A 25,529-nucleotide genomic window follows, 5' to 3' on the forward strand; every position below is an offset into this window, starting at 1 on the left:
AGTAACAACCTCCAAAGCGCAGCAGAGAACGTATCGCAATCTACTGTTCGCAGAAGACTTCATGAAAAAAAATTACAGACACCAGAACACCGACTTTTTGTGGTTTTGTGCTGGTTTTGACTCGGTCTGTTATTGGATTGCAGATTTTGCCTGCCGGACTCCTTTGTACTACCTTTCTGTGTATGACCTGGATTACCCCTGACCACGGATATTAGTCTGCTGGATTTATTGTTTTGAACTACCCCTGTAACCCCAGACTGCATCAGCACACTGTTTATTTGGACTTTGGATTTCACAGTCATCATTCAAAAGCTATGTTGCAGTATAACATTATTATCGCTCTGTTGCAGTTAAGTTACATAGAAATATAATTTACAGGACACACGGCTGTCATAAAATGACTGGCATAACTTATATGTGTATATATGTGTAACTAAGTCACTTTACATTCAAGTTGTATAACTAAGTCACTTTACATTCAAGTCCTACTGTGTGTTTTGTTGTTATTACTGTCTATTCTGTGTCTATCTATCTATCTATCTATATAAATTATAACTGATAAAAGCAAGATATTTAAATTGTTTTGTTCTTGTATATTTTCATTCACTGTACAACTGTACAAAAAGGGATGGCCATAAAACATCAAATTATTTTAGCCTTCAGTATAACCAAAGTTTGTTTTCAGTCTCACGCAATGATATTATGCAACCTGACACCTTCCCCTATTAAAGGTGTGAACAACTGTTGGGTCCTTGGTCCCTGTGCTTCACTGCCGGTAAACATGAGCTCTGTTTCTCCCCAAAGTGCATTGAATGAGCAAACTAATTCTCATTAGGAAGCTGTGATATTTATTTGTAAAATTCAAAACAAAGTCACAAGCTGAAACAAAACAGCTGCAAAATAACATGTCATGGTAACAGCAAAATAACAATATGACAAACAGGAATTCAACAGCAGTCAGTTTTCATTCTTGAAAGCTGAGCTCACAAAGCATAATGGATGCAATTACATTTTTAAGATGTGTTGGACAGTTTGAATTAAATTACCAGCATGACAAAAATAAACTTTACAAAAATCAAACCTATATAATAAATAACTTTATTAATCATTGATCGAAATTGTTGTTTGGACAGCTGCAGTAGATGATTGCACTACTATGGGCTGTCAGTGTATCAACTGTGATTTTAAATCCAAATAATTTCTAAAATGTACAAAACAATCAAAAGCACCAGTAATGTTTTGGTGACAATATATATCTGGCGTGTGTGTTATCACATTAAACATCACACTGTAAAGCAGGGGTGCTGGTTACCTATGTAAAATGCACACTGAAGCACCTTCACTGCAACATTTTACAGTACAGTGTAAATAGGTATGGGGAAGACTTTCTCACCAATACAGAAGCGTTTCTGTGTTTAAAAAGAGCTATTGCCTACTGTTTTTCTGAAGTATACTCTACTAATGTCAGTGATTATTGACCACATCATGGGGTGGCTGTGGATCAATAGGTAGGGCAGTTATCTGCCAATCATAGGATCGGTGGTTTAATTCCCGGCTGCCATGTCACATGTCAAGAGCCAAAGTGTCCTTGGGCAGTAACTGGAATCATGAATCTTAAGAATCTAAATGTGTCTTAATTGAAGATTTGAAGCTACACATTGGGTTGGGTTGAGCATTGAGTTGGACCTTCCGACGATACTAAATGCATCCATGACAGAGTCAGGTATCTCATAGTTACTCACTGGCTGAAAGTTGACACAGAGTAAATAGAGGGTCCAACAAATCAGAAAAACAAACCCATCTTTGATGTCTATTGTGGTCGTTGTTGTGTTGGAACTTCCATTTGTGCCTAAAGTTGTTTTCACAAATGCATTCTGGACTCCTGAGCATCAGGTCCAGACATTGCACAAACTTGTGCAGTCACACATGCAGCACACAGCAGAAAGAAAGCCCAGGTAAAATACATTCTCACTCAGGGAAATAGCCAGTTTGATTTTGGGGTGAAGGAGGGCAGTCATAGTCTAGAGCGTTCAGGAGGAACAATGTGACACAAGAAATGCACAGGGGACCAAAATTGTGTTGTTCACAGTGCATCAATAAACCAAGTCACAAGATTAGAAACAATGCTTTATCATAATACACCAGTTTTCTGAAAGTAAGAAGCACGATCCAACAACAGAAAGCTGTTTTCCTAAACTCCTAAATTTTCTGATGTTGCGCTGAGTGGACTGGCTGAAAGGAAACTCCCCCTTGCTTCATGTGAATACTCCAGACTATTACCTGCTCACACATAAACTCACTCAGACTTTATGCTGACTTTGCCCTTGGAGGCTCTTAGGACAAACGCTGGGTAATCGCTGAGCTGAATAACTTACATGCAGCTCACCCGGATAAAATCCGGAGAAGTTCAGGGTGTCAGATGCACTGACAGCAAAGCCATGATGTACAAACACCATGTTTAACAGTTGATACAATGTTCTTGCGGTTAAATGTTTCTACAATAATAATAATAATCATAATACAACTAACAAGAAATAGAAATAACAAAATATGCAGTCTACATATATAGTGTCAAAACACAGTGATACACGTTTGGATCTACTCGTGTATTGTAAGAAGTACTTAACGACCACATTTGTTTGAATCTTCTACCAAGTGACATTTTAATATTTTAAAAGTACATGACAGAATCAAAACAGTTTTGTGTTAGCAGAATCACCTTTAAATATCTTTCCAGAAATAATCATTCGGAAAGCTGATCTGAACCAGCTGTAAAAGAAAGCATAAATTAGTGGATTCAGCATCGAGTTTGACAATGTGAGCCAGTTAAGTGCTTCAATCACTGAGGCTGGTGGAGGATTATAAGCCAGAGGCTGAAAAACAACACAGAAAAAGTAAGGAGTCAAACATAAAAGAAAAATTGCCATCACAGTAGCCAGAGTTTTTGTGGCTTTTCTCTCCATCTTACTGACTGTTGCTCCAGACTTTGTGCTCTGACACATTGTGTTCTGAATCCTGTTCATCTGTTTATGAGCAACAAGAAAAATCTTAAGATAGATACAGAGAATCGTAATTGCTGGAAGGTAAAATGACAAAACAGGTCCTATAGTGTTTGCCACTGCAACATCGACTGAGCATACTTCTTTACACGTTCCTTGGCTAAATCCTGCAATTATGATGCCAATTCCAATCAAAGCAGAAATTCCCCAGCTAACCAAGATCATAATCACAGTAAAGTGAACATTCATTTTAGTTCTATATGTCAAGGGCTGGCACACTGCATAGTATCTGTCAATGGAAATACAACACATGTTCAGGATCGAAGACGTGCACAGTGATACATCAAAGCTGTCCCGTAGTTTACAAAAGAAATCTTCATGATAGAGACACAATGTTACAGAGAACGCCAGGCTGAAAGGAAAAACTAGAACCCCGACAAGCAGGTCAGCAACAGCCAGAGAGAGGACAAGGTAGTTTGTGGGAGTGTGGAGCTGTTTGAAGTAAGCGATGGACATAATTACAAGAAGGTTTCCACATATTGTGCAAACAGATAAGAAACCAAGAAAAATATATACTGAAACACATATTATGGACGGGTTGGTTGTGAATGCATAAGTTGTGTTATCAGATTCGTAGCAGGGATGTGTGCCATAAATGTAGGTGCTGTTGACAGTCAGCTCCATGCCAATATCTGCATTGACCTGCAATAATCTACAATGTTAACAACATTTAACATTTTTAGAAAGAAACAAAATGCAAGGTGAAAATACAGTTGTTTCCAGAACGTAATGAAAATAAAGTTTTTTCCCTTACCTAGAAACACCTAAATTCTCTAAACTCTCTAATCAGTGCAAGGACAGTGTTGTGTGTCCTTAGTATCCGTGCCACTGCACAGGACCTGAATGCTGCTTACAGTACTTAAGAAGCTCTGCATATTTACTTAAAATAACACAAGCTCTGAGCATCCAGTTAGACGTCAGCACCTATGTCTTGGTGTCATGAGACACTAATAAGCAAGGTGACACAAACTATGTGTGTACACATACATGTGTTTGTTAAGCTGCAAGTGTTATAAAAAATATTTAGAAATGAACGTTTTCATATTGCCAGTACGACTGAAATAATACACATTATGTAAACTACTAAACCATTATTATCTATCTAACTCTAGCAAAGTCCAATTTTCATGAGTTAATTTTTATTTATTACTTTTTTCAGTTTCAAGTTATTTCAGTGACCTTTGTGGTTTTTTCCTTTTTCTTTCTTTTTAATTTTTTTTTTTTTTTTTAGGGAAAGATGCAAAACTTTTTTTTTCTCAATAAAAACTCTAAAAAAGACTGTTTACCTAATCTATAGCCCTACACAAGTGGGTATAGTCACACAAGTATTCTGGAACTTTATAGTTTTTTTTGTTTTTTTCAGCTAAAATGTAGTCATATTCAGAAGTACAGCGCATAACAATGATATATCAACAAATATAAAATAAACCCCATCTGACTGGACAAGAGGCATTTGCATTAATTATGGTAATTATGTGGGTGGGCTAGGTGATCATATAAAAACTGTCAAATGATTGTGCACAGTGATACAGTGAATGAGGATACACATCAACACTGAGAAACTTTAAAGGTAGATTGTCTTTGCTTCCTAAGAACATTTATGTTATTCGGTATAATTGCACATGCTGAGTAAATATCCATGTTTTTAAAATGCTTTTGCAGTGTGATTGATTGTTCATAATAAAATTGCAGGAATCTACAAGCATGGAAGCACAACCGACAGTCAACAGAACCTACTCTGTTAATAACATACATCCTTGCTATGATTCAATTAACACAACTTACATATTTACAAGCAAACCTTCTGTAATATGCGTATTATTGTATATTTTTCTTGGTTCATTGTCTGTTGTTACCATGTGTGGAAACCTCCTTGTAATCATTTCCATTATTTACTTCAAACAGCTGCACATCCCTACTAACTATCTTATTCTCTCTCTGGCTGTAGCTGATCTGCTTGTTGGTGTTTTAGTCTTTCCTTCCAGCATGGCGCTCACTGTAACCTCATGTTGGTATCATGAAGCCTTATTTTGTAAAGTAAGGGGCAGCTTTGATGTTACACTGAGCACAGCTTCTATTCTGAACTTGTGTTGTATTTCTGTTGACAGATATTATGCAGTATGTCAGCCTCTTACTTATAAAAGTAAAATAAACCACAGTGTTGTTGTGATCATGATCCTAATGAGCTGGGGCATTGCTGCCTTAATTGGAGTTGGCATCATAATTGCAGGTTTTAATCAAGGTAAATGTGAAGGAAGTTGTTTAACAGATGCACTAATATCTACCACCCTGGCATGTATTTTCTCTTTTTATATGCCAGTCATTATAATGCTTTGTATCTACCTCAAAATTTTGCTTGTTGCGCAAAGACAGGCAAACAGGATCCAGAGCACCATATGTCAGAGCACAAAATCTGAAGCAACTGTCAGTAAGATGGAAAGAAAGGCCACAAAAACTTTAGCTACAGTTATGGGAGTTTTTCTCTTATGTTGGACTCCTTATTTTCTTTGCATCGTCTTTCAGCCTTTAACATACAGTGTAACACCAGTTGCTGTTATTGAAACACTTAACTGGCTCACACTGTCAAATTCAATGCTCAATCCATTTATTTACGCTTTCTTCTACAGCTGGTTTAGATCAGCTTCTCGAATGATAATTTCTGGAAAAATATTTCAAGGTAATTTAGCTAACTCTAAACTCCTATGAGTTTTCGTTACAAATACTTTAATACAATTTTGAATTGAGAGTAATACTTATAAGAATATTTAAGATTATTGTTTAAAACAATATAACATTTCACCAATTGCACCTATTCACTACCTAAGCCAAATTAAATCTACTGTATAAACCTGTATTTTCTGTTTAACTATACTTACAATTAAAATAAAAATTATACCAAAACAATATCCCATAGCGATAACAGGAGGATCTGCACATATTATGTGTAAAATATTAGTTAATATCTGACATATCCTACATAAAAGTCCCATTCCACACACTTACTCTGTTTTTAATCTTAAGATGTGTAAGATATACATTCATATGTAATGTATTTTCTGTCTATATATGTATGTACATGTATGTATTTTCAAAGCTATTACTGTAATAATTTCTCCTCTCTATACTGTATGTGGTTTCCACAAAGAACAACTAAATAATGGGTGTCAAAATCCTTAATAAATCCTTATTTTTCACAAAAATACCAGTAATTTGTTTAGTCTGCGTACAGTAGTGTGATTTTAACACAAACTTGAGCAGATGTGTAAAGATACTGAATAAATGAAATACTGCAAACAACTTAAAACTACATCTCTTTCATTCAGGCAATGACAGAATATATGAAGACCTGTATACGAAGATGCCTCAGGTTTTGTGCACCAGGCTCTTGCCATTTGCACTAGCTTGAATATGCTGTCCCAAAAATATAGAAATGTAACATACATGTAAAAGAAATTGTCCTCTGCAGTATTTCTGTGGCCAGATGGAGAATGGGCTGCTTACTAAAAAGAACATTGCTGCAAGTTTGCCAAAGATCACATTGACACTCCAGAGCAGTATTGGTAAAATGTTTTGTGGATTGATAAAATTAAGGTTGAACATTTGAAAAGAACACACAGTATTACATTTGGAATGGTAGAGTCAGAGCCCTGACCTCAATCTAAACGAAATGCTATGGAATGACTTGAAGAATATATATTTTTTTGTGCGTGTACATTATATTTATTAATACTCTTGACTTAGATGAAGATCAGATCACATTTTGACAAAATAATGCAGAAAACCATGGAATTCCAAAAAGTTCACCCTAAGGTTGTTGCACCTGTGCAGGCCTTAAAAGAGAGAACACCTACAACTGAAGGTGATCTGGTGCAGATGCTGGGAATCCTGTCTTATTATCAACCCTTCATCCCCAACTTCTTCTACAGAACACTCAACAGGAAGACACAAGAAGACAAAGAAGAGCCGCCTACCCTCCTCCAACCCTAAACAATGGACCAGCTCACACCAGGAGGTGTTGGTTGGTGCACTCACAAATAATCACGGGATTGATTAATTATATTAATCACTATATAATATAATATAATATAATATAATATAATATAATATAATATAATATAATATAATATAATATAATATAATATAATATAATATAATATAATATAATATAATCATATTATAGATCTAATAAGATAGATCTTAATCTATAATATTATAGATTAATTATTAGTGGAATACTAATAATTAACTTTAATGTGACAACTTCAAGAACATTTGTGTTTTTGGTGTGGTTGTTTCTTTTTTTTCTTGCCTTTTCTTCTCCCTAATGCCAGATCCTTGTGCTCTCTTTTTCCAGCCACGTGGTTCTCTCCCCCTCTTCACCTCTTTTCACTCTATCAATTATCCATCCCTCTGTCCCTCAGCCCCCACATCTCATTCAACTTCATCAATTACTATCTTCTGTATTAATACCTGTCATTTCCCCCTGATCAAAGTGACTTAAATGGAGTGAAATGTAACTCAACATAACCAATGTTGTATATATTATTTGTATAATTTAATTGTAAAATATTTATATGATGTCATAAGTGCATATAATGATATACACATGAAAGCAGTCAAATTGACGTATACATATATAGAAACTGCAAGAGGTCAAACACAAACAATCAAATTTAGAAAATCAATTCAATCACATGCATAGACTACATAAAACATTATTATTAATGATGAAACACTTTGGAGACTTGAATTTGTAGGTGTGTAGAAAATGTTTCTCTCATGTTTGACTAAAACATAATGGTGGGAGTAGAATTTTAAAAAAGTGAGTTTTTTATGACACATTTTTAAATTATGTAAACAGAAACATGTCATCAGGGAATACCAGTGAAGCACAGCAAGATAATTTTTGGCCAGATGAGAACCATGGATACACTAACACCTGCATCACATTTGTGATCTCTAGCCATTATAATCAAAATCTGTAGCTTTAGGTACTTTAATTTATGGTCATAAGCACATGGACAAAATTATTGGTACCCTTCTGTTAAAGAAATAAAAACCCACAAGGGTCAATGAAATAACTTGAAACTGACAATAGTAATAATAAGATTACTTTTGTCAAATCAGCCTTAAAAAAACGAATCAATGAATTGCTTTTGAATTGTGGCTCAACAGAATCATTTTTAAAAACAAACTAATGTAACAGACCTGGACAAAAAGGATTGTACCCAGAAAAGATAAGAGAAAACAGTTTACCATAGAGATGTGTTAAACAAAGGTGTGTCCTCTAATTAGCATCACAGGTGTCTTTGAACTTCGTATTTTAATAATCATCATATATTTCTGCTATAATTTGTCAAACAAATCTAGACTAAACTTTTACATTTATGTTGTCAAAAGCATCATATTCAACACTCTTTAAAATACTGTTATCTTTGGTAAAGACTTTTACTTTTGTATATTAGGTAAAATTTTAAGTTTGTATTTCGAGTAGAAAATTATGCTTCTACTCATGGTATTAAGTATTAATTATAAGCAGATACTTGCAATTTTACTTGAGTATTGACTATGTGTACTTTAAACACCTATAAAGATTAAATGTTCCTACTGTACAAATGTATAAATGACAAAAAATGGAGCCATCTCAGATATAAATTGTTAGTCATTACTGATGTGTGCAGAATATTTCAGCACACTAAACAACAAGTCAAAGCAATTTTAAGTTAGTGTAATCACCTTGAATTATTTTTCCTGAAACTATCAGTCTGAAAGCTACGCGGAACCAGCTGTAAAAAAAAGCGTAAATTAATGGGTTGAGCACTGAATTTGACAATGCGAGCCAGGTAAGAAATTCGATCAAAACATCTGGTACTGAAACATGAATAAGATTAAGGATAGTTGTACAGAGAAAAAAAGGCAGCCAACACATCAGAAACATTCCCATAACAATAGCCAATGTTTTGGTGGCTTTCCTTTCCATCTTACTGACAGTTGCTCCCAACTTTGTGCTCTGGATGCTGCGCGCCTGTCTCTGTGCAACAAGGAAAATCTTCAAGTAGATACTAAGCATTATGATCATTGGGAGGTAAAATGCAAAAATAAGTCCCATAGAGTTTACCAGTATAACATTATTTAAACACAGTTTTCCACATATTTTTGGGGGTGATCTCACAGTAGCCAAGCCGACTCCAATAAAAGCAGAAATACCCCAGCTCATCAAGGTCATGATCACAGTAACACTATTATTGATCTTAGTTCTATATGTCAGAGGCTGACAAACTGCATAATATCTATCAATAGAAATACAACATAAATGCAGAATAGAACATGTGCACAGCGATGTACCAAAGGTGCTCCGTACTTTACAAAACAAATCATAATTGTAATGACATGCACTTGTAGAGAATTTTATGGTAAGAGGACAAACTAAAGTCCCTACAAGCAGGTCAGCCACAGCCAGAGACAGAACAAGATAATTTGTAGGTGTGTGGAGCTGTTTGAAGTAAATTATGGAAATTATTACAAGGAGGTTTCCACATGTTGTAACAACAGATATTGACCCAAGGAAAATATGAAGTAAGATACATACGACATGCATGCTTGTCAGTGTGTAAAAAACATCTATTTCGAAGCAGGTATTTATGTTAGTAATGTAAGTCCTGTTGACAATCATTTCCAGTTTGTTTGTAGTTAACAGTAACAACAGTAATACATACATAAAAATATAAGAAAAGTAATATTGAATACACTACATTTATATATTATTATTACTATGATAGTTTCATACCATACCGATTCAGCCCTAATGAGGTGTGTTTATATTCAGAACTGAAAATGTCCTTTTCCACTCTGCCACTGTGACAGATTTGTACTTATCAAATACTAGTTATCTCATGAATATAATACAAGGTTAGCTTGTCCAATCAGATCATTTCCCACCCATGACAACAATGATGTCAGTGTATTCATCAGTGTATTAGGTGTGGGTGTATGTAATTTGTTTTAATAAATATTATTCTGCATGCATTTATTCTGATAACTGATATGTTGACAAAAGGCAGACACAAAGGGAGGTAATGATATGTAACAAAAGGCAATAATTAAAATTTGGCATAATAATTGTGCTTGTTTGTAACTGCCTTTCATTCCTGAAACTATATCACAGCACTGGTAAAAGTCACTAACAATCTTCTCTTAACATCAGACCACGCTCCAAGAGCACAACAAACACTCACTAATGAGGTAAAGAGGAAACCCTGAGTGACAGGTCAGGTTTTAATGGTTGTATTTATGTATTTTTTTTAATCACACACTGAATAGCATGATTAAAGGTGTAAGATTTAGTCCACTATTAGGAATTGCGAATGCCCATATGCAGTCCCATATTTAATAATAGTTTCATGCTCTTACTTAGTAGCAGGGCAGTTTATCAACATTCCTACCTAAAGAAATTATTCCTATGGGCCCCAAAATGTGGGAGAGTTATGGATGTGTTCTAACTGGCTAGGAGTTGCCTGTGAGAATTTAAGTTTAAAAGGACAGAAAAGACGCTGGAAGCAAGGAACACATTTTAAGGGTACACAAAAGTGTAAAGTACGAAGCGTGGAGACGATAGCTCTGGAGCTTTGGCTGATTGGGATCTACAAGGGAGAGAAAATACATAAATACAACCATTAAAGCCTGACCTGTCCTGACCTATAAATAAATATATATATATATATATATATATAGTGTACTGGAAATCTCAAAAGGTTATACTTCATAAGAGTTTTTTTACATCTTCTGCAACTTTATTATGTTTATGAACCTTTTTTTTACATGTAACTAGGGTCAGGGAGTGGTAGAGGTTTACCATTTAGGTACATATTGCCTATGTCAAATAAACAGAAATTATAACTACATGAAATGTGGGCAATGCATTGTCAAATATTTAGAAAATGGATTGCAGTGCTTTCTCCGAAAGATCCCATTGCCTCTTAGGTTGTTTTTCTCCATTAATGGATAAATATGAATATAGCATTAACCATTTTCAAAACATGGATTATATTTACACTTCTTACACTGCTATTGGCATATGTAAATAGTCAATATGTCTTATTATAGCATGTTTTGTTTTAAAATGTTTATATGGTGTCAGATAGAATAATGAAGTAAGATAGAATAAAGTAAGCAGCCTAACATAAAGATCCACAGAATAAAGAAGCCTTAACCTGTATTTTGCCACCTTTTCGTAGTACTGTATATGTTTCAGTCTATTTCAGCACTCCAAAGAATGTCATTGTAGTTTATAGTTAGCAAAACCCCCTTGAAATATTTTTCCAGAAATTATAATTCTAAAAGCTGATCTAAACCACTTGTAAAAGAAAGCATAAATAAATGGATTGAGCATTGAATTTGACAGTGCAAGCCAGATAAGTGTTTCAGTCAGAGATACAGACACTTCATAATTACCAACAGAAGTAAAGGTCGTGCAAACAAAGCAGGGTGTCCAACAGATGAGAAACACTCCCATAACTATAGCCAGTGTTTTTGTGGCCTTTCTCTCCATCTTACTGACAGTTGCTCCAGACTTTGTGCTCTGACAGGTTGTGTTATGGATGCTGCGTGCATGTCTCTGTGCAACAAGAAAAATCTTCAAATAGATACAGAGCATTATGATCAGTGGGAGATAAAATGACAAGATAATTCCCATAGTTGTTGCTAGTAAAACATCAATGAAACACTTTTCTTTACACGCATCTTGGTTTAACCCTGCCATTAAAAGGCCAATTGCAACAACAGCAGATGTACTCCAGCTCACCAAAATCATGAGTAAAACAACAGAATGGTTTATCTTAGTTCTGTATGTTAGAGGGTGACACACTGCATAGTATCTGTCAATAGAAATGCTACATAAATGCAGAATAGAAGATGTACTCAGTGTTACATCAAAGCTGCTTCGTATCTTACAAAATAAATGCTCATAATACAAACATGAGCTGACAGAGAACGCCATGGTGAAAGGAAAAACTAAAATCCCCACAAGCAGGTCAGCCACAGCCAGAGAGAGGATGAGAGCGTTTGTAGGAGTGTGGAGCTGTTTGAAGTAAATAATGGAGATTATAATGAGAAGATTACCACAAATTGCAGTAACAGATATTAAGCCAAGGAAAATGTACAACGAAACACATATTGTGGAAGGGGTGCTTATTAGTACATAAGACAGATTTTCTATTTTATAGCAGGGATGTATACTCTTAGCCCAGCTGACAGCCACTTCTGGTTCCATTTATGGCTCCTGCAAATTAATGTTCCATTATTGATCAACTTTATAGTGAATTCAAATATATATTTAGATTGAACCATTTTGTTCTGCAGTAATACACCCTCATAAAAGTCACCCTCTTTTTTGAATACAGTTCATATCATACCTATCAAACCATCAAGATTATCGATGCATTGATGCTGCAGGGTGATCTGAGCCTCTTTGCAGTGTGCACAACCTTGGGGGTTGATGTTTATTATCCTACATCACATGACTTTAATGAATGCAGTCTTAGTTTGTCCAATCAAATGTGTGAACCTTATAGGGACCCTAAGGGCTCAATACACTAAAAGTAATTCTAACTACTAACTCTAAGAAACAACAAAACAGCATTTAGGAAAAGAAATATCCAGCTCTTACACTATATTACATTCATGACATAGATGTAAACAGATAAAAAATAACTTGTCACTTGTTTGATTTACAAAATGAAGGAGCTTTTTGCATCATATTATTATGTAAATCAGGCAAGACTAATACCAACTACTTGGTACTTCGCAACTACTTAATTAATTAGTTACTTAATTATTTTATAAAACAATATACATTTTGCAACTAGCATCAACCTCATTTGTGTGGGATCTACTTGGGATCTACTTGTTTTGCCAAATGTGATCATGTCAAAGTTACATCTAAAAGTTGAGCCATTCCAACTGGAGACAATCTGTTTCCAATGTATCATTCTGCCTTTTCATCTATCCCTGGAAACATTAAGAGCACTTCACACATCAGCCAGAGGGGCTGGTTAATTCGGGGCAGGTGACAAATCCTGGAGGATAAATGTATGTTTTTGAATTTGTTGAATGAAGAGGGGACTTAGATGAGTAGTGACAATGTTCAATCTAACAAGAAGGAAGTCAACTTGAAGATAACACCTCTCCTAGATGACTGGACTCAAAATTATATTTATTTGGATTTATGTTAGCAACTGAGACATATCAGGAGAATGGAGTTGACTAGGGTGTACTACAAGGTCATATAGTCACAAGTACTCTTTGAGCACTATGAAAACACATCAAATATCATGGCAATCCATTTATAACATCAAGCGATGTTTTGTGTACTGTATAAAACAGATATTTGGCTACATGAATCTAAATGGAAAGAGTATAGGCAAAGTCAGCAAATTAGCATGGTATCTTCCTAGAAATAAAATTGAGTAGTGCAACTTTATTGCTGTGGAAGAATGTTTGAATAAATGCAATGTTAATCCTACGACTGGAAACTGAGTGAAACCCTACATCTTCAGTTACATCTGAATAGGTGTTAGACATGTAAAATGACTGTAAGGTCATGAACCTAAGGGGACAGTTCTTTCCGTTGTCAGTCTCTAGGAAGAAATCTAAAAAAAAAACATGCCTAAAAGCCATAAACACATAATTGAACACTGAAGACGAATAAACTCTCATTTCATTCTTAGATTAAATTAGTTTCAGGCAATACATAAGGCCCATTAGGTAGATACAAGCATGTACCACATTGGGAAGATCAAAGCAGACAACTGCTTCCTCCACTGGCTTTGGTGGATCACAAAATTGGCAAATGCAATGAGGATTTTACATCTGAAGTAAACACACCTGATCCAGGTAATCAAGCTTTCAACGCTGGACAACACGTGGGAGAGGGTTTAACAGGATATCATTCAGCTCCCTAACAGTTTGTGGTGGTGTTTGGTGGCATCGGATAAACCAATACATGCCCCATAGGTGCCCAATTAATTTTAGATCAGGCAAAAATGTGGACCAGTCAGTGGCATTGATGGCTTGGTCATCCTTGAACTGTCTACCTACTTTGGCCAAATTAGCTCATACATTCTTATGAAAGAGAAATCCCTGTACCTTACAGCACTCAAGGTACCATCGGCTACGGCATGAAAATCTAAATGAATATGCCTCCCCAGACCATCTTTGAATAGGAGCAATGCTAGATTTATATTTTATTCACTTAGTAGTCCTTAATCAACTCCCATCTTATTTTTTACCAAGATAGAAAATGAGGCTTGCCCTTACAGCTATTCTCTAGGACTACAGATGCCCTTGCATAATGATATTATGTTAAGTTGTGCCCTCCATTGTTACAGTTCCTCGGCTCCTTGGTTGGTTGTCTTTTTGTTTCCCTTTTGATTCACCTGCTCTCCTGCCATACCCTTTTATGGACTTTCCCTTCCTCCACTTGCCAGACTCAGTGATTACAGATTTTTTTTCACCTGTGTGTCCCTTTTGTTTTATATGCTTCCCTCAGTCTTTTGTTTGTTGCTGGTTTGTTGCTTTGGACACCATGCGCTGCTCTTGTTTGTTGGTTCGTTGGTCTGATGGTAAGATAACTCTTTGGACTTGGCATTCTTGTTTGTAAGTTGGTTTTTGTTATGGTTCCGGCCTCCTTGCAGCCTGGCTTTTCCACATGCCCTTATTTTGGCAACTTCCTGTTTCCTCCTCCCAGCCTGATTACTTTCACTCACCTGATTGATTGCACCTGGCTTCCCCCACACTACATATACAGATCTGCTTACCTTTCTCTGCTGTCAGATAGTTTATTCTCTGCTCCTGAACCCTAACCAGCATTTCATTTGGACTACCATTTTTGATATTCTGAGTCTGCCTGCCCTGGATCTGACCCTCGGCAACTGTGAGTTTTTCCTCTCCTGTTCTGTGTTCTTCTTGTCCTCCTACCCCTGCTCACAGTACCGGATTAGTGTTTTAGCTGGACTGTTTTGCTATTGTGGAGTAGGCCTGCTGGACTTATCACTGAATTGTCTCACTGCGTATTAACTGGATAACCCCTGACTTGGATATTTACCTTTTGGACTGTTTGTTTAAACTGCCTTTGTATATCACCCCAGACTGTTTTGCCACATGGTGTTTTGGGACTTTGGATTTAGCATTACCATCACCCCCATCTGTGTTTGCATTCGGACTCTTCTCTGGACTCATCCGCTGCTCCCAGCCGCCATTCCCAGCAAACACTGTCTCTCTGGCCGTGGAGTCCTTCGTCCAGCTTGTGAAAGGTTTTGATGTGTTCCTGTAGAAGAAAAGAGCAACTTGAGAATGAAAGAAAGCAAAGATACTAAACATGACAAGGGTTCATAGACAAGACATGTATAGGAGATGGGTTATGGCTCACAAAGTTGTAACAAATGATTAACACAGACTTGGAGTGAAGCTTTTTGTCCAAACAGTCAATTTATGTGTAGAAGAACTTGTTTTCTTTATGGTATACGTATACATAGTTCTTCAGGAATATTATGTTATATTACATGATTGTGGTGTTTTCTCCATGGCAACATGTATCTATAAAATTGAGATGGTTCATCACACTAAGTCCTTCCTTGAAGTCTGCTAAGATTTTACAACATTTAGAGAAAAAGGGAAAAATCTCTACGACATTACTTTGTATTGTTTGGTTCATATACCTGTTGGTGTTTTCCTGCCTTTTTTGTTACTTTGTATTGCATCAGTTTGTGTTTAATAGTTTGTATTTTTGTTCATTGATTGTTCAGTTGGTACTTTGTATGTTTTAGTTAGTTCATAAGTCTGTATTTTTGCCTGCGTTATGGCAGTATTTTTAGTTCATGGTTTTGTGGGTGGCTGTGGTTCAATAGGTAGAGCAGTTGCCAATCACAGGATTGGTGATTCGATTCCCGGCTGCCACGTCGCATGCTAAAGTGTCCCAGCTTTATAGTAGCTCTGCCATTGGTGTGTGTGAATGAGACGCAGTGTAAAGCACTTTGAGTACCAGCTAAGCAGAAAAGCGCTTTCTAAGAGCGGACCGTTTACACTTTTTTTTTTTTTTTCTTCTTCTTACTCGTTTGTCTGATCTAAACACCCATTTGACACTCAAAATAAAATGGCTGATTTAAATATTTTATTCTGTCCAATAAAAATCAGTTGGTGTAACATCTAAGGTTTTTGCAGACATTAAATAAACTGGCTAAATGGAAAAACAATGTTTGTTGGTGTTTGTTTCTTTTTTTTTTAGATACATTTTAATGAATACTGTGTGAGATAATGAACTAGCTTAAAACGTTTTATTTAGGAGATCACTTTAAAAAACGCATTACTACTACAGACAATATGTAACATGAAAGTATAAACATTCAAACCCCAGTATAAGTAGCCTAACTACACTGCACCATTTGGTCTGCATCAATTTACACAACAAAATGGGAAAATGAGCAGACTATTATAACCAGCATTTATATAAAAGCTAAATACCTGAGCTCCACAGTGTAATTTAAACTGAAATGAATCCATACATTTAAAATGATGTTTATTTCAATTTAAAGGGAATAACAGTTCTAAGTGAGTCTTTGAATTAAATTAACTACCATGTTTATTGATGTGTTGTTAGTTTAGCAAATCACAGGTTTGAGTTAGTAAAATCACCCTGAAATATTTTTCCAGAAATTATCATTCTGACAGATGATCTAAACCAACTGTAAAAGAAACCATAAATAAATGGATTAAGTGTTGAATTTGAAAGTACAAACCAATTCAGTGTTTCAATCAAAGGAACTGGCACTAAAATGAAGAAGGAAAGAAAGGTGAAACAAAAGAAGAAAGGAAACCAGCACACTAAAAACACTCCCAACACAGTAGCCAGAGTTTTTGTGGCCTTTCTCTCCATCTTACTGACAGTTGCTCCAGACTTTGTGCTCTGGATGCTGCGAGCCTGTCTCTGTGCAACAAGGAAAATCTTCAGGTAGATACAGAGCATTATGATCACTGGGAGATAAAATGCAAAAATAAACCATATGATGTTTGCAAATACAACATTAAGTGAACATGTTTCACATGTTCCTTGCTCTAATTCAGCAAAAGTGAAGCTATTTCCAGTTATGACAGATACAGTCCAGCTGATCAGGATCATGACCACAACAGCAGAATGATTTATCTTAATTCTGTAAGTCAGAGGCTGACACACTGCGTAATACCTGTCAATAGAAATACAACATAAGTTCAGAATAGAGCAGGTGCAAAGTGTTATATATATGCTGTCCCGCACTTTGCAAAATACATTTTCCCTAAAAAGACATAAGCTGAAAGGGAACGCCATGCTGGAAGGAAAGACTAAAACCCCGACCAGCAGGTCAGCCACAGCCAGAGAAAGGATGAGAGAGTTTGTAGGAGTGTGGAGTTGTTTGAAATAAATGATGGAGATTATTACCAGAAGATTTCCAAAGACTGTAACAACAGACAATGAGCCAAGAAATACATAAAACAAAACACATACTACAGAAGGGGTACTTATCAGTATGTAAGAAACATTGTATATCTTATAGCAGGGATGCATGTCATAAACAATGGAACCAGTAGACTGTGTTTCCATGCTCCTATAGGTTATAATGATTAGATTCATGCTTATAATCAATAGTGCTGACAAATGTAAAAAACATGAATTTAGCTCAGTAGAAATGTACAAAACAAACAGCATGATGTTTCTTGAAATAAGTGGTGATTTTCATTTCATTGAAGAATATCAATAATAAGCTGCCCCTCAAGATACATCATCCACACTGCTTATCAGTGTCTGTTGCTTTAACTGCTGGTGTTCATTATTATGAGTTGTCGTCTCGTTAACATAACGATGACGAATAAGAGCTGTCCAGTCAGAATTAAGAAAACATTTGTGTGTGTGTGTGTGTGTGTGTGTGTGTGTGTGTAAATTACTAAAAATGTTATAGACATATTATATCAGCATTTTGAAATAAAGCTTAAGACAGGTCTTAGTCTTTGTCGAACTCTGCCACACATTTAGCCTCTTTTTAAGTCAATTAAAGAAGACACATTATTAGGGACTACAGTAACACTGTGGCAAATTCTAAATAGTTAATGAGATCTGTGTTTTTGCCATTAGGCATTCCATCCTTTTTCTTATAAAGACTTCAGTGAATTATGTGAGATTTATTTTCATTACAGTGAGACATAGGGGAAACTTCCAGCACTGTTGTGAAGGTTGTGGTTCAGGGGCATAATAAACTTACAAGGGAGTCCTTCATCTCCTGCATTAAGGAATTTATAAGTAAGAGTCTTTAAGTCTTTGCTGAGTTACATTTGTGTACAAACAAACCTACTGGTCAGAGTCAAGCATTAGGAGCCCTTTCTAAGAAGGTTGGAAAAAATATTCTAAACTTCAAAATTACATTTTTATGCAACGTAGTATCTGTAAATGATCTATAAAAACTTAACACAGTCATGTTTAATTAAAAATGACTTTTTCAATATGCATTTTTATGTCCTGTACCTGTATGGTACAGGTTAGTACAGAAATGTAGGTTTATCTCTGTGTGACTGTGTTTATGCATCTTATTAGTTTTCAGCACTGCAAAACTTAAATCAGAGGAATTTTGAGTCATAAAAATCACCTTGAATTTTTTTCCCAGAGATGATCATTCTGAAAGCTGATCTGAACCAGCTTTAAAATCTATCGAACATATCTATTACATGTAGAATGATGATGGAAAAAAATCTTTTTAATAAAGAAATCATAATAAAAGAAGCATTTCCTTTCTGTAGCTGTGGATTAGAACACAACAACATCCTGGAAGAATCTCAACATTGCCATAATGAATATGTCTTCTCTCCAAAAATAATATTAGAGTGCACTGATGGTTTAACAAACGCCTTGACACTCGCCTGTGCTACTGGGAAAAAATAACAAAAAAATAACTAAACTAAGGTTGAATTGTTTGCATTATTATGTAGGAAACCAGTACATTGCATAGTCTTGTAACCTGTAGAAGTACAAAATAACATAAAAGTCATCCATAAAGTCATGATAAAAAAGTCAGTCATGTCAGTCATGTTACAGACATTATTAAGAGCAATGATCACTGACTACAGACTAGTTTTGCACGTGTTTAAAATAACCAATGATGAGATTATTCACAGAAACTATCCTTCATTTATTGTAGCTTTTAGAAAGGTAAAAATTTTATTTTCAAGTTAATTCTTATTCAAGGTTAATGGGTCTAATGGCTTGATCTTCATAGTACTGTCATGACTATTGTCAGTGAGCTCTCCAAACAATGTGTTAGGACAGTTTTGTGTTAGCAAAATCACCTTTAAATATTTTTCCAGAAACAATTATTTTGAAAGCTGCTCGGAACCAGCTGTAGAAGAAGGCATAGATGAACGGATTGAGCATTGAATTTGACAGTGCGAACCAGTTAAGAGTTTCATACACTGCTGCTGGAACGGAGACATTATTCAAAAGCTGAAAGCTAAAACAGAGGAAGATAGGAGTCCAGCACATGAGAAAAACCCCTAAAACAGTAGCCAGAGTTTTTGTGGCCTTTCTTTCCATCCTACTGACAGTTGCTCCAGACTTTGTGCTCTGACAGGTTATGTTGCGGATGCTGCGTGCCTGTCTCTGTGCCACAAGGAAAATCTTCAGGTAGATACAGAGCATTATGATCACTGGTAGGTAAAAAGAGAAAATAGGTCCCAAAATATTTGCATTTCAAAATGGAAGCCGTGCTTAGTGTTACATCAAAGCTGCTTCGCGCTTTGCAAAATGAATTTTCACGATACAGACAAGAGCTCACAGTGAATCTGGTGCTGAAAGGAAACACCAGGATGCCGACCAGCAGGTCAGCCACAGCCAGAGAGAGGATGAGAGAGTTTGTAGGAGTGTGGAGCTGTTTAAAGTAAATGATGGAGATTATAATGAAAAGGTTTCCACATACGATTACCACAGACAGAGAGCCAAGACAAATATACAACAAAACACATATTGTGGACGGAGTGTTTATCAGGACATAAGAGACCTTATCTAACTCATAACAGGGAGGTGTGTGATCAGCAGCAGTGCGGTTGACAGGGACTTGTGGTGCCATCCTTCTGGGTTCCTGCAAATATTTTGTTTCTATTAATAATCCACAATTCTGCAAAATGCCAAAATATCATTTTAAATTCATTCAGCAATGCATGAACTCAGTGCAATCGCATTTCTATAAAGGAAAAAAAAAATTATTTCAGATTATTAATTCATACCCAAGTCCAAGCTTGAAGGCAAATCAGTGTTCATGGCAGTTCTTCCTAATAGCATCAATGTATGCAGTCTCCATATATAAATCCCGACCTCATTTTCATAATGAATACATTATATTATTGTCCAATCAGATGTGGGAATTCTCACCTCTCTGACATCAGTAGTCATTTGAGAAATCAAAAAGCAGAAATCAGAAAGCTGGAAAAACAGCAAGACAGACACAATGCACTGCCTTAGTGCATTAAAGTTTGTTTGAAATTTGTACAGAACAATGGTCAGTGAAAACCAAAATCATAAACTCAGGAAACCCCAAAATAGTGTAAATTGAAAAAGTGAAACATTTGTTTTAAAGATCTATTTAAGTTGCATGTATTTTATGACTACAACTGCCAAGCTTGTATATTAAGCTGTGTCCACCATATGACCTACTAAATAACATGGTGTCACACATAAATAGGTATTTTGCACTTTGGGCGCAACCTGCTGCCTTTGTGCTTGTGAATTATCGATAGTGTAATCAATGCTTTTTCTAGGACAAAGGCTGATAATGCTTTCAGCAAGGAAGTGCAGAAAATGGAGATTATTACATGGAGCGATGCTGCCTCATTCTTATATCAAGTCCACCTAAAATCCAAGAAAAAAACCCAACAGAATGCCTGTCTGTCCCTCATTCCCTTGTTTGATCTGTTTCTTGTTTTCCTGTCCACCCTGCCAAATTACCCTCTGATTGCTGATTGACTGCACCTGTCTTACTTTATCTTGTTAAAAGTCTTAGTGCTGCATTCGACACTATAGATCACAATGTTTTATTACGCAGACTGGAACATGTCATTGTGATTAAAGGAACAGCACTAGGGATGTTTAAGTCGTATCTATCAGAAAGATTCCACTTTATACATGTTAATGATGAGTCTCCCAAGCACAGCCAAGCTAGCTATGGAGTTCTACAGGTTTCTGTGCTTGGACCAATTCTTTTCACTTTATATATGCCCCCCTTAGGCAATATTATTTGGAAACACTGAAACAAAAAAAAAATTCATGAAAATATATCATAAAACATTTTACTGAAACCAGCAGAAACTAAACAATTAGTCAAACTTTAAGTATGCTTAAAAGACATAAAGGCCTGGATGTCCTCACACTTCCTTCTGCTAAATCCAGACAAGACAGAGGTTATTTTGTTTGGGCCTAAAAATCTCAGAGACACAATGTCCAATCACATTCTTATTGTAGATGTCTTAAAATTGGCCTTAAGTAAAAAAGTCTTCAGTTAATCCAAAATGCTGCAGCCGGAGTTCTGACTGGAATTAGTAAGAGAGATCATATTTCTCCTAAGTTAGCTTCTCTCCATTGGCTCCCTGTAAAATCCAGAATTGAATTTAAAACTTATCTTCTTATAAAGCAATTCATAATCAGGCTCCATCTCATCTTAAAGTCCTCATAGTACCATATTTTCCATGCAGAACTCTCCGTTCTCAGACTGCAGGTTTACTTTTGATTCATAGTGTTTCTAGATGTACAATGAAAGGCAGAGTTTTTAGCTATCAAAGTGCTGCCATGTAACAAAAGGCTTTACCTTAGCCAGCTGCATAAGCTGGAAAAAACTTTATAACTGCACTAATTTGGCGATCCAATTTAAAATCTCATAGTACCATATTAAAATCAAATTAAATATTACATATTAAAATCAAATAAAATCAAAGGCCAACCAGGGAGGGTTTGCCGGAGCCATTTGGACTGAACACAATCATCTTGTTTTTTTTTATTATTAAACTTCAAAAAACTTAGGGCCATCCAGTCCTTAATGTCATCAAGGCAAGACAGAAGCGATTTTATACAGAAGTCATCCCTTTTTTTCAGCGGCATATAAACTTGACTGTCATCAGCATAACAATGAAAAGAAATGCCATGCTTCCTCAAGATGGAACCCAGAGTAAGTAGATAAAGGAAAAAAAGGAGAGGCCTTAAAATTGACCATTGAGGAATTCCATATAACAGGGGAGCTGCAGATGATTCAGAATCCACAAGGTTCACACTTGTGTCGCTGTCCGCCAAATAGGACCTAAACCATTCTAAAGCGGTACCCTGAACGCCCACCAGATGCTGCAGCCAAGATAATAAAATATTATGGTCCACAGTATCAAAAGCAGTCACATCTAGCAGAACAAGGATCATAAAATCACCATTATCGGTTGCTTGGAGAATGTCATTAAAGACCTTTAGCAATGCTGACTCTGTGCTATGCAGGGTTTTAAAACCCGTTTGAAAGACCTCTAAAAGAATTTGCTCAACTAAAAAAGATTTCAACTGCACATAAACAATTTTCTCTAAGATTTTAGAGATGAAGGGCAGCTTGGAGATGGGCCTAAAATTAGCCAACTCAATGTGGTCGAGACCTAGTTTTTTAAGCAGGGGCTGTATCACCGCATGTTGAAATTTGCCGGGACGATACTTAAAGTCATGCTGCCGTTTATAGTAGACAAAACCAACTGCCCTATACTGGGGAAAACCTCTGCAAGAAAATGAGGAGGAAGAACATCTCGAGGGGAGCATGATGGCTTGATGTTGCTAATGACTTCCTCCAAAAGTGAGAGTGTTACGGGCTCAAACGTATCAAACAGAACCAGACTAAGGGCACAATCAGATGGGTCAAAGGCAGGAGCTGAGATGGACGCCCTTGTGGTGACAACCTTCTCAGTAAAAAAGTGCAGGAAATGATTGCACACTTCAGCAGAGGATTCCAGGCAGCACAATCTTGTTGAGGGATTTAAAACAAAGTCAATTGTCTTAAATAACACATGTGGATTTTGACTATTTATAACCAGCAGAGACTAAATACCAATGGTAATACGAGCAGCCTGATGACGGAGACCCAGTAAATTGTCGGCCATTTCTCACACAATGCACAATCAAGTTTCAACCCTCTGTTTTTTGCTCTGATCTGGCCTTAAAAGGATTTGTGATCTCTTTGCTCACCGGACTCCCAAGCCGGGGCGGTGGCATCTTACTGGTCCTCTTTTCAAACCATCTCAGAGGAGCTAATCACGATATTCAATTCATCCAAACCTGATAAAGAAAGCAGCAATCAAATTACCAGAGATCGAGCAGGATCCAGGGGGAATCAGAGAACGGAATAGAGGACACATAAATATACACCTTACTTCTTGTAGCTCGCCACTGCACATATTATAGTTTGATGACATTCCTATTTTCTTCAAGTCTTAAGCAACGTCTCTTACAAAAGCACCTTTATGGTAAAGCCGAGACATGTCAAATGACAGTTTCATTTCTGGGATTCATTGTTTCCTCTGACCAGATTCAGATTTTAAAGTATAGGTCAGTGATAGATTGACCTACCCAAGTCTGGGAAGGCCATACAGCGCTTCTTAGGTTTTGCCAACTTCTATAGGAATTAGTTACATTAGTTACAGCAACTTACAGCATTATTGCCAGCCTACTTCATGCACTTACCTCCGCCAAGACCCGTTTCACATGTACCCCAGAAGCCCCGCAAGCCTTTAATCATCTTAAAGAGAACTTCACCACAGCCCTCATTCTGACCTTATCCGACAGAGAATCATTGCCAGTGAAGCTTGCACTAGACGAAAGGCGCCATAGGTTGAAGGGAGCAGTTCTTGGTGTGAACAAATCATAAAAACCTTGAGTACCTCTGCATAGCTAAATGCCTGAATGCCCGACAAGCCTGGTGGGCCCTTTTTTTTAGGTGTAACTTCTCCCCCCCGTCTTCTACGTGCTGTGTTTCTAGTTGCCTGGTTAGCGGATGTTGGAACCTTGATTTCTGCTTGCTCTGTCTGTGCTCAAACCAAGCAGGTACATCAAGCACCTACCAGTCACCTTCGCCCATCCTCCATCCCTCTCAGCCACTGGTCCCACATCTCTTTGGATTTTGTCACTGAACCCCCTCTCTCTAAAGCCTTCAATATTACCTTGACTGTAGTGAGCCCTTTCTATAAGATGGTCCACTTTGTTCCCCTGATGAAACTCCCATCTGCTAAGGAGACAGCACACCTGCTTATACCACATGTTTACCTTCACTTTAGGGCGGAGTTCTGTCGCCTTTTGGGGAACTCTGTCAGCTTGTTTTCTAGTTTCCATGCACATCCCAATGCACAGAGCATTTCAACAAGAAGCTGGTGACTGGTCTCCGTCTTCTATGCTCCTGGGACCCACATCTTATTCAACAAAGGTCGTGTGGGTTAAGCACATACACAACTCCCTGCAATCTTCAGCCACTGGATTGATGCCTTTCCAGATGGTGTATGGCTACCAGCCTGTTCAATGCAGAGGGGAAGGACACGTCTGTCCCATGTGCTCAGGCCTCAGTTTGGTACCGTCCCCTGGCCTGGAGGAGAGCCCATTCCTATAAAACTCGTAATTCTTACGAAACTCATAAGAATGAACTTCACCTAACCTTTCACGTTTTGCCAACTTGTTATGAACTTTGCCTTACCTGGTAATGCTCTCTGCTCGCCCCCCCCCCCGGTACTGTGAGTGTATGCCTAACTGATCTGTTCTCTCCTTCGTCTTCCCCCTCTTCTCAGTACCGGACCTGCCTCTGTTCCCATTCTCTTCCTTCCTCTACCCTGCTCCGTCTTCGCTTTGGACCTCCCTGTGAAAAAGCCTTGATCGTCGTTTTTTTGTTTTTGTCAGAACTGTCTTTATGTGTATGATTACACACCCTTATCACCCTGGTCTTTAAAGTATGGATTTTGTTATCGTAAGGATTGATGTTAAGATACTAACTGATTTATGTCGTGCTTCTACAAAACAGTAATTACTCTCTTGAAACCCTTCAACTGTTACCAGCCACTATTCCCAGTAAAGACCTGTCTCCACCTGTTACCTTCAGCTCCATTCACTCTCCATTTGAACCGCCATCTTGGTAGTGACATCAGACTCACCTCTCACCCTCGGTAACCACTTCCAGATTGCCACCATCACCAACAGCAGCTCACACTTCATTCTTGCCTCTGTGTGGTCTTTGGCAATGGAGTCTAACCCCTGTCTCGTGACAAAGAAAGTGATCCATAGACATCTAAAAAACTAAATCACATTTTATTGTAAGACATTATATTTTATAATGAAATGTATTATGTAATAAAGTATGTGAAAACATTAACCATGAGAACAGCTTAATTATTTACTAAACAAGTCAG

The 25,529-nt window shown here is 36.9% G+C and overlaps 5 protein-coding genes across 5 annotated transcripts; 1 reads left to right on the forward strand and 4 right to left on the reverse strand.

Moving 5' to 3' along the window:
• Positions 1-2,690: 2,690 nt before the first annotated feature.
• Positions 2,691-4,000, reverse strand: LOC113149581 (trace amine-associated receptor 1-like). The gene is made up of 2 exons (XM_026341788.1): positions 3,984-4,000; positions 2,691-3,711 (listed from the first exon to the last, which is right to left on the reverse strand). The coding sequence occupies exons 1-2, from the start codon at positions 3,998-4,000 to the stop codon at positions 2,691-2,693; spliced, it is 1,038 nt and encodes a 345-aa protein (XP_026197573.1).
• A 763-nt stretch (positions 4,001-4,763) lies between these two features.
• Positions 4,764-5,765, forward strand: LOC113149568 (trace amine-associated receptor 1-like). Its single transcript, XM_026341774.1, has one exon. The coding sequence runs from the start codon at positions 4,764-4,766 to the stop codon at positions 5,763-5,765; it is 1,002 nt and encodes a 333-aa protein (XP_026197559.1).
• Positions 5,766-8,766: 3,001 nt separating this feature from the next.
• Positions 8,767-9,657, reverse strand: LOC113149583 (trace amine-associated receptor 1-like). Its single transcript, XM_026341789.1, has one exon. It carries the CDS (start codon positions 9,655-9,657, stop codon positions 8,767-8,769), a length of 891 nt encoding a protein of 296 aa, XP_026197574.1.
• Positions 9,658-11,334: 1,677 nt separating this feature from the next.
• On the reverse strand, positions 11,335-12,327 carry LOC113149584 (trace amine-associated receptor 1-like). Its single transcript, XM_026341790.1, has one exon. It carries the CDS (start codon positions 12,325-12,327, stop codon positions 11,335-11,337), a length of 993 nt encoding a protein of 330 aa, XP_026197575.1.
• Positions 12,328-16,719: 4,392 nt separating this feature from the next.
• Positions 16,720-17,688, reverse strand: LOC113149585 (trace amine-associated receptor 1-like). The gene has a single exon (XM_026341791.1). It carries the CDS (start codon positions 17,686-17,688, stop codon positions 16,720-16,722), a length of 969 nt encoding a protein of 322 aa, XP_026197576.1.
• Between the last annotated feature and the right edge of the window lie 7,841 nt (positions 17,689-25,529).

This window comes from Anabas testudineus, chromosome 24 (genome assembly GCF_900324465.2).
Source record: "Anabas testudineus chromosome 24, fAnaTes1.2, whole genome shotgun sequence".
Classification (NCBI taxonomy): Eukaryota; Metazoa; Chordata; class Actinopteri; order Anabantiformes; family Anabantidae; genus Anabas; species Anabas testudineus.

What these genes read in the sequence shown, in the direction of transcription:
- LOC113149584 (XM_026341790.1), bottom strand. Translation starts at nt 12,327, where the DNA reads ATGGAACCAGAAGTGGCTGTCAGCTGGGCTAAGAGTATACATCCCTGC.
- LOC113149568 (XM_026341774.1), top strand. Translation starts at nt 4,764, where the DNA reads ATGGAAGCACAACCGACAGTCAACAGAACCTACTCTGTTAATAACATA.
- LOC113149583 (XM_026341789.1), bottom strand. Translation starts at nt 9,657, where the DNA reads ATGCATGTCGTATGTATCTTACTTCATATTTTCCTTGGGTCAATATCT.
- LOC113149585 (XM_026341791.1), bottom strand. Translation starts at nt 17,688, where the DNA reads ATGGAAACACAGTCTACTGGTTCCATTGTTTATGACATGCATCCCTGC.